The sequence below is a fragment of the Artibeus jamaicensis genome, unplaced genomic scaffold (genome assembly GCF_021234435.1).
Source record: "Artibeus jamaicensis isolate MK-2021 breed Jamaican fruit bat unplaced genomic scaffold, CSHL_Jam_final contig_465, whole genome shotgun sequence".
Taxonomy (NCBI): Eukaryota; Metazoa; Chordata; class Mammalia; order Chiroptera; family Phyllostomidae; genus Artibeus; species Artibeus jamaicensis.
Window position 1 is genome coordinate 41,621,970 of NW_026521843.1, and position 9,054 is coordinate 41,631,023.

At 37.1% G+C, this 9,054-nt stretch overlaps 1 protein-coding gene across 3 annotated transcripts; it reads right to left on the reverse strand.

Moving 5' to 3' along the window:
* Positions 1-2,464: 2,464 nt before the first annotated feature.
* On the reverse strand, positions 2,465-8,312 carry TMEM17 (transmembrane protein 17). 3 transcript variants are annotated; one of them, XM_037163573.2, is made up of 4 exons: positions 8,085-8,312; positions 4,610-4,713; positions 4,339-4,452; positions 2,465-3,376 (listed from the first exon to the last, which is right to left on the reverse strand). In XM_037163573.2, exons 1-4 carry the CDS (start codon positions 8,176-8,178, stop codon positions 3,098-3,100), a joined length of 591 nt encoding a protein of 196 aa, XP_037019468.1. In that variant the 5' UTR covers positions 8,179-8,312; the 3' UTR covers positions 2,465-3,097. The 3 variants fall into 3 exon arrangements, with proteins under 3 accessions (XP_037019468.1, XP_037019461.1, XP_037019476.1); XM_037163566.2 differs by having other exon boundaries at positions 8,079-8,312; XM_037163581.2 differs by lacking the exon at positions 4,339-4,452 and having other exon boundaries at positions 8,079-8,312.
* Between the last annotated feature and the right edge of the window lie 742 nt (positions 8,313-9,054).

Below are 9,054 nucleotides of genomic sequence, written 5' to 3' on the forward strand. Positions count from 1 at the left end.
GTCAGTATGCTAATCCTCAACACTTATGAGCTGGGAACAAAGAGGGGAGATATGCTGGAAGCCAAGGACTGTAATCTGTCAGGTACTTATCAGGTAGAAACTCATTCAGTGCACCTCGCTGATGAAGTCAGATGTTACTACTTGTCTTAATGTCGTCTTGCAAATATTTTACTTTCCACATGGGAACACATCTTATTCATCCATGAATGCTCCACTATTCCTTGCACATACTATGTAGTCATTCAAACACTTATTGATCCAAGTTTTAATGGCTTTAAAATCCAAGTTTTAAAAATCATTCTGATTTACAGAAATGCACATCTACCCTGACTGTGATGAGAAAGACTCTGGAAGAAAAAATGTGAAACACAAAATAATTGTAAAATTCAACATCCTAATGAGAAATGTTCAGAACGGTGTTATGAACACCTGGAGAGAAAGGTGTAATAGAATTAAGGATAAACAAACTTATTCAAATACAATGAAAATAAGGACCACCTAAATCCCAAATATGCTGACATGTAAATATCTCCTCTAGTTCAATTTTTCATATGCTTACATAGGGAACCAATAGAAAATAATGGTTCAACTTAACAAAAAAATCATGGTTTTGCTGTTTAGATGAAAAACAAATGACTGTCATTTTCTCAGTTGACTTTCTTGGTTTCTTTTTCACCCATATTACATCTGCATTGTAACGAATATAGTTATTTCAGCAAAAGATTTTGGAGGATTTTAATAAATCAAATTTCATTTTCCAAAATGTTTAGTATTTAATATTTTTAAATTATGACTCCAATATTTTAGCTATTAATCTTTTAATCTTAAAGTTTACATGTGTCAGAGTCTCTGCTATTTAAAACAAAACTCTGTACACAATTGTTAAATAAGCAAATCTCCATCATCCTCCTAATTTATCTGCTATGTAGATTAGTGTCTCATTTTACATTTTCTGACAGAATCACCCATCTATGCCTATCCAGAAACAAATTTGAGAACTTTCCACACAGAATTCTATTTAGAATTTCAAATTATTGGAGTATACCTGTGACTAGTTTGGTATGAGGGAAAGGCTAACTAGCCAGTCCATAAGGTGAACTATGTAATAGTTCAAGGATTTGTAATAATAAAAAGCAGAAATAAAATTAGCATAAATAATTTGGTCAGGTGTAATTAGAGTGGGAAGTGAAAACATTAAAAAAATTAAGCAATATAAGAATAAATAAAGCAAAACATGGAGATTCTACGAGCATGAATTACAGAGAAGGGAAATTGGAAAGAACAATTTTTTAATGTAGATACAACTGCTTCTCAGTAAATACCTTGCTTATGAAGCCACTTTTTCCTACAGTAAAGAAGTATTACTTTTGTCCCCCTTTATCTGAAGTTTTGCTTGCTGCAGTTTCAGTTACTCATGGTCAACCATGGACTGAGAATATTAAATGGAAAATTCCAGAAATAAACAATCCCTGAGTCTTAAATTGTGCCTCATTTTGAGTAACATGATGAAACCTCATGCTGTCCTGCCTAGGATGTGAATCACCACCTTGTCCAGCATCTCCACGTGGTAGGTGCTGCCCGCCCGTTAGTCATCAGATCGACTTTCATAACATTGCAGTGTCTGTGTTCAAGTAGCCCTTTTGTACTTAATAATGGCCCCAGAGTACAGGAACAGTGATGCCGACAGTTATGATACGCTAAAGAGAAGCCGTGAAGTGCCTTAAGTGGAAAGGTGCATACAGTACAAGAAGGCATTTTGAGAGAAACCATACTCACATAACTTTTGATACAGTATATTATTACAATTGTTGTTAGTTATTGTTGAGGATTTCTTACTGTGCCTAATTTATAAGTTAAATTTCATCATAGGTATATATGTGTGTAAAAACGTTGTCTATATGGTGTTCTGTACTATCTGAGGTTTCAGGCACACACTGGGGTCTTAGGATATATCCCTTGCAGATAAGGGGCAGACTACTGTATATCCCTTTCAACAAGCTTATAATCACTTTAGTATAATGTTCAGATATATCCAAGCAATTTTGCTCTTACCAGGATTTCCTTAAGTCAGTTTTTTCTAGTAGCAAGGGAACATGCTTATTTATGATCCTGAGTATAGTCCCTCTGGTCACCTTAGCTCTCACTATCATTTGACAGGCACCTGTTAATTTGATTAACAGACTCAAACCAAGCCTCATATGAATTTATGGGGTATGAAGCAGTTCTGCAGTGAATAACGTTTAGTACATGAGATCACAAGCATTAGTGTGCTTAGTTCAGTGCCCACTACACACTGATATAAGGCTCTCTATGACATATTTCTTCTTCCATCCCTTGCAACTGTGTAATAAAAATAAACCTACAGCCAAAAAGAACTGTATAAGACAAGAATGATTTGTTACAAATACTTTAATATAAATATTTTATAATTTATTATAAAGACAATTTGCAAATCACTGCCACTATAAATACTGAACATGGTTGTATAAAAGTTACAATTTTATGATAAAAATATTTCCTAAGTACCATGATAATCCACTTGTTTTCTTTTTAACCTCAGGATAACAGCTGAGCTAGGGTTATGATTTAACCCTAGTAGACCTGAAAATGTGGTGTCTTGGTTTACAAATATAGTCTAATACACCACAATATTGATAAGCATTTCCATGTGCTTCAGATGTACTGCCAAGACATGGAAAGCTAACACATTTAAAAGAAATATACACATTTCTAACTAGAAATGTTATAGATGCTAACTAGAAATATTACAGTAAAGCTGATAAACTGTAACCACCAACACAGAATTCTACACACCTGAGAAAGTCAACAACAACCGAAAAATTAAGATATTTGGCATCAGGTGGGAAACATCTAGGCTTTAGGGTTGACTTAGTGCTTTCCTGTAATGTACAGTCTGAACCTTGAACCTTGAAGGTTGAACCTTCACCTTGAAACTTGAACCTTGGCATTTCATTGCCAGAGAGTTTACAATTCCAAACACTTGCTTTGTCCTTTTTCTCATGTTGGATCTCTGATGTTTTCCTAGCTCTTGCAGCTCTAGAATGATCTTTCAGATGTGTCACTAAACAGCACTGGGTCAAATCTCTTCTATGCAGGATCTCATTGTTCTCATGCCTCCTCTGTTTGCAGAGAGCCTGTCAAAGTCCTGGAGGTGGAAACGAGTTGCCAACTGATTTACCATTTTCCTCAAGGTAAGAAATGCTGAAACAACTTGAAAAGTAAGGAACATAGTGAAGATGATGTGCACTGCTTTCTCCAAGGGCAGATTCATTAGGCCTTCATTAAAGAGCAAGAAAAGAATCAAAGGCAACTGCAATAGAAGGCTCAAAAGCCAAAAGCCAGCCAACTCAGGAACCTGAAATGATATATATCATTGAGAGTAATCAGATCAGTGAAGTACCCTCTTTTATTTATACAGATAAGCAAATACTTAGCACTACTATGAACCTTTCTTATGATCTCTGTAATTCAAAAGGAGTGTAGTAACATAACATGGTCCTTGTCCTCGGAGAACTTACAGTCTACATTAGAAAACTAACTTATGTGACAATGTATCCTAGAATACTTCACCTTAGTAAGTAAATGTACCGCTTAGAAACATAGACTTCTACAAGAAGACAGCAGAGTGATTAGGGTTAAGGCCAAAGAATTCAGGATGTAGGCTTTTCAAGTTAGGTAGAAAGAGGAAGAAGCAAGAAACTAATTAAGCAAAGATGTGGGATGAGCAGGACTGAGAATCAACATGTCAACCTGGAATGGATGCTTCATGCAGGAAAGAGCAAGAAATACAGTGAGGCAGGCTGGGTGGGGCCTAATTATGAAGGGCCTAGGAAACCTTAGGAATCTTTAGTCATTATCCCTAAACCCTAGTAACCCTTAGGCAGCATGGTGATTCAGAAAACATGTGCCCAGCACAGAAAATGAGCTTCTCATTTCCCCTCATTTTCTTACTCAGGATCCAAATAAACATGTTTAATTGACCGAATTATTTTCAAGACTGGTAAGAAGAAAAAAAAAGATTAATTCTTAAGTCCTTACTATGTTAGGTACTTTATATAAATTATTTCATGTAGTCCCAACAAAACTGTGAACTCTTCCCCCCTTTTAATTAATTAATTAATTTCCCCCATTTTACCTATAAAGAAACCAAGGCTGACAAGATTAAGCAAACAGACCACAGTGACAAAAGAGGTAAATTTGGAGCCAGGCCTTAACTGCAGGCCTTTGCTCCTTCCCACACAGCTCACTGCCCTTTCCTTGCTGTGAAAACCTTACTGCATTTGTGTGTAGTATGAAAAGAAGGAAAGAGGAGCCTACCTTTTCCTGTAGGTTACCCATGTAACCCAGATACAACCTGATTGCTTCAATTAAGGTTATTAGGATGATAACAGTGACCACAATGAATTTGTAGTAATCAGGCAAAATTGGATACTAAAAAAAAAATAATAAACATGTTTGTAAAATCTCACATATAGTAAAATTGACCTGAGATTAAAAAGAAATTAAAAACTTAAATTTTATTGACAATATAGCAATGAAAAGGATATGCAGAAGAGACCTTAACAGAAGTATTAATGTATAGACTTACCTTCATTTGAAGCATTATAATGCTGCTCACCCACCAAAGTGGGAAAAAGTAAGCATTAAAATAAAGTGACATCTGCAATGCCAAACTGGAAACCATTTCATTATCTACAATAGAGACAGAGAGAAAAGGGACAAACTCTTACGCCTGGTCCATGCCTATAAATCCTTTAGTTCCTTAGAATAACTATCATATTGGCTCAACAAAACTCCTTATTTTAAGCCTCTTTATAATCATTTCCAGTGAAAGAAAATGTTCACCATCATACTATTTAGTTCATATATTGGCTACGTGGGGGTATATTTTACATTTTTCAATTATTTTCGAATTTTGGCAGTACAGTCTGTTGAATTTTTGGCATACTACTGGTATAAGATTAAAAATAGAATACCAATATAAATCCCATTCAGACACAGTAATTGCTATTACTACTTTTGTAGAATTCTATGTAAAGAGCCCATAAAATGAACACATAAAATACATGACGACTACTTTTTCACATATAAATATCATACAAAAAAGCATCTCCCCAAATTATAATTATATATACACCCCTTTTCACCATACCCTAATCCTACCCACTCATTAATATCTAATTTAATGCCACCTTTTCCATAAATTTTTTCTTGATTGTACTCCCCCACTCCAGTAGAAATCTCTTTCTTTTATAGGTACTTATCACTCTAATCTGTGTATAAGAAGTGTTAGCAAAAAAACATGTTCCCTCAATCAAGACACAGTCTGGTGTAATGAAGAGATCATGAGCTTTGGAGTCCAGGTAAACCTGGAATTCCCCAACCTTCCCAGTGACTCTGCAAGCCAGACTCAAGGTAAGTTATTTAACCTCTTTGACCGTCGATTTCTTCATCTGTAAAATGGTAACATTAAAGTGATCTCACAGATTGCTTATAAGGATTAGACATCATATATTTCACCCTAGCACCATGCCTGGCACTTAGGAGGCACTCAATAATAAATATGTGTCTCCTTTCCTTTTCTTTCACTTATAAACAGACTCAATATAAACACCACATTCTACCCAAATTTGAGACCCTCGTGGAACCTAGCATCTTGCTTTAAACATCATAAATATCAAATACACATAAGCAGAATGAACTAACGAAAACAGACTTGTCATTTGTGATATGTGAATTTCATTTATTTAAGACTGAGTGTATAATGTTTTGCTTTTACGTAATGAAAAAGGGTCCTAAAATAAGAATTTTATTTTTTAAATTAAGCCCTACATTTGCATCCTAAATTTTACTAAATTCTATCTAACAGGAGCAGATACATATTTAGAAATCAATTGCTCTAACCGTAAGAATTTACAAAGGTTCTAAAATAAATTTCTTAAAAATAGATTTTTTCTTTTTTTAACAACTTATATTTGTCATTTAATAATTTTAAAATATAAGGAATAATCATGATCTCATAGCAAGGTTTCCTTTAGCTCCAAGAATATGCCTGATTATGATCTACTTTTTAAAATCATGAGTATTATATATGGTACTTTGCTTGTACCTATTAAATTACCACTGATGAAGAAATGAAGTCTTTTTTTAAAAAAAGATTTATTTTTAGACAGAGAGGAAGGGTGGGAGAGAGGGAGAGAAACATCAGTGTGTGGTTGCCTCTCGTGACCTCCACCAGAGACCAGGCCACAACCCAGGAATGGGCCCTGACTGGGAATCGAACCAGCGGCCCTATGGTTTGCACGCAGGCCAGCACCCAATCCACGGAGCTGCACCAGCCAGGGTAGGAATGAAATCTTAAAATCTGTCAAATCTGGAGGCAACTAATTCACCATCCTAGGGGGTTTTTTCATAATAGTACAATTCCTGGTCAGCTGTGAAGATGGTAATGATATACACTTGTAATCACAGTACAAATAATCAAACCTATACCAGCTCCACAAAGAAACTGGAAAATAATGATGAATTAGTTAAGCTGAAAATTTGGAGCAGAAAGTGTAGTCAAATTTTGCAAAGAAGTTTTTCTGTTAAAAATTTTGTACAATAACATCTCAAGAGTTATGCTATATCTGTATTTCAGCAGATCAAACTGATAATCATGCAATTGAAAATCACATTAATATGTAAATGAACCTTTGAAAGCACAGATATGAATTTACTAAATTTTAAAAAAGTATAAGTTGAGTTTGTAAATCAAATTTAAATTAAAACACTTATAATCTAGATCAGGGGTAGGCAAACTACCAGCCAGCAGCCTGATTTTGTATAGCAAGTGAGCTAAAAGTGTTTTTTCACGTTTTTAAATGATTGGGGAAAAATAATTGAAGAATAATTTTTTTTGACACTGAAAATCACATGAAATTTAAATTTTAGTATCCACAAATAAAGTTTTTTGGAACACTGCCTGTCTACCCAGTTATCACTATCTATAGGGACCAGAGATCTATGGCCTACGAAATCTAAAATATTTACTATTGAGCCATTATAGAAAATGTCTGCTGACCCCTGACCCCTTGCCTCATCAGATTTTAGAGACTGTTAAGGCTTAGCTTTAGAAATGAGAAAAGTAAAAACCTACTTTCTCACATTATGTTTTTCTCTGTACATCCTAAATCATGAAAAGACCTAAATTTGCGGGGGGAGGGGGGCAGGCAAACAAGTTGGAAAAATGCAACTATAGAAACTGACTTTACTTTTCTCTGACCCTTTTAAAATACCTAAACCAAAAAAGAGGAAAAGATTTCTATTTCCAGAAGAGTTCAGTGATAAAACTGTATGGATTTGGTTGATAGCACGTTGTCTGTCATGATTTAAGAAACTGTTTTTGAGGAAACCGTGTCATTCCTTGTCGTCGGGTTCCATGTAGTAGCATCGTGGCATTTTGTTAGTAGATTTGGTGAAGAGTTATATATAGGGGAGGGTAAGGAGAAGCAGGAAGGGGCAGTGTTTTATTGAAGGCGATGCTAGTGTGGCCACTCTCACTCTGGACTGGATAGTGTTTTAAAATGATTTATTAAAAAACAAGCAAAAAAAACCTCTTTCCATCTCTTCTGCCAAAAAACCGCCTGTGGTGGAATGTACTTGTTCTGCTAGGAAAGGAGAAAGATATTTTACCGTGTTATCTGTGGGGAGCGGAAGGAGCGATTCCCTCCCTCTAGGCTAGAAAAACCCGGGCAGCCTCTGCAGAGGAAAACAACGCCCGCCTCCGCAGAGGGCGCAGGACCAGACGTGTGCTGCGAAAGCGACTTTCATAGTTTTCATATATTTTTTGAGGACGGCCAGAGCCACCTCAGCTGCCCTACTTGCAATTCGTGGGCCAGGCCTCAGCACGATCAGCCATCAGGGCCCACTTCTGTTCCATCCTTGGCTCTCGGTGTGGCCTCTCCTCCACTAGGCTTCCCGCACTGCAGTGAACCAGGTGAAGGCGAGACAGCCATTTTAGGTCCTGGCAAAATCCGCCGCTGCAACCCTCGCCAGGCCGTGGGCGGGCCACTCACCCGGACCTTCGCTGTACTCGGGGCCGGTCCTGTTTGAGTCCCCAAAGACGGTCCGACTGAAGTTTCCCAGCCGCAGGCGGACGGGATCCGGCAGCTCCATGCCCGGGTTTCTGTAGTCTCAGGGCTTGAGGTCCCGTTCCCACAGCAACGTGTGGCGCTGGGGGCCCAAGCGCAGGCAGCCCCACAGCCCGGCGGAGGCGCGGGTTTGATGCGCAGGTTGTGAGCCTGGGCGGCGCCTGGAAGATCCAGGGATGTGGGGAAAGCCGGTTCCTGCTGAGGGCTTCAGCCGGGTGCAATACGGCAGATTCCTTAGTCTTGTTGTAAGCCCTCCAGTACCTTAAAAACAAGTAGAAATAATAATAAATGACCTGGGTTTGGAATCTGATACAAGGAGTCCTCACACCTTGCCAGTGGAATGCAACCTTTTTGGAAGGAAGTAGAGAATGAATGTAGAGCGTGAAGAATGTTCTCGACCCTGTAGCTTTTTACGTATAGTATATAATATTCCTAATCATATATTCCTAGAAAAGTGTGTATACACACACATGCACACGACATACATTTGATGGAATACATTGCAGCAGCTTTAAAAACATTTTCAACGAATATTTGATAAGGATTAATTTCAAGTAAAAATAAAAACCAGAAGTAAACTTAATAGAAATGAACCTATTTTGGTAAAATGTGTGTGTATAAATATATAGGGAGAAGAGAGGGGGAGGAGGTAGCACCAACACTGTGGCTTCGAAAGACTAGAAGGAAATAACTAAAAATGTTAATAGTAGTTATTTCTGGATCCCGAGTTTTGGGTGATTTAAATTTTTCAAAAAACGTCTGCATTTCTCAGCTTCTTCTGAAATAAGACGTATTATTAAACACACACACACACACACACACACACACACACACACACAACTAAGTATAATACACTTTCAATCCATGGTTGGGAATCCATGTATGAGAAGGGCTGAGAAGT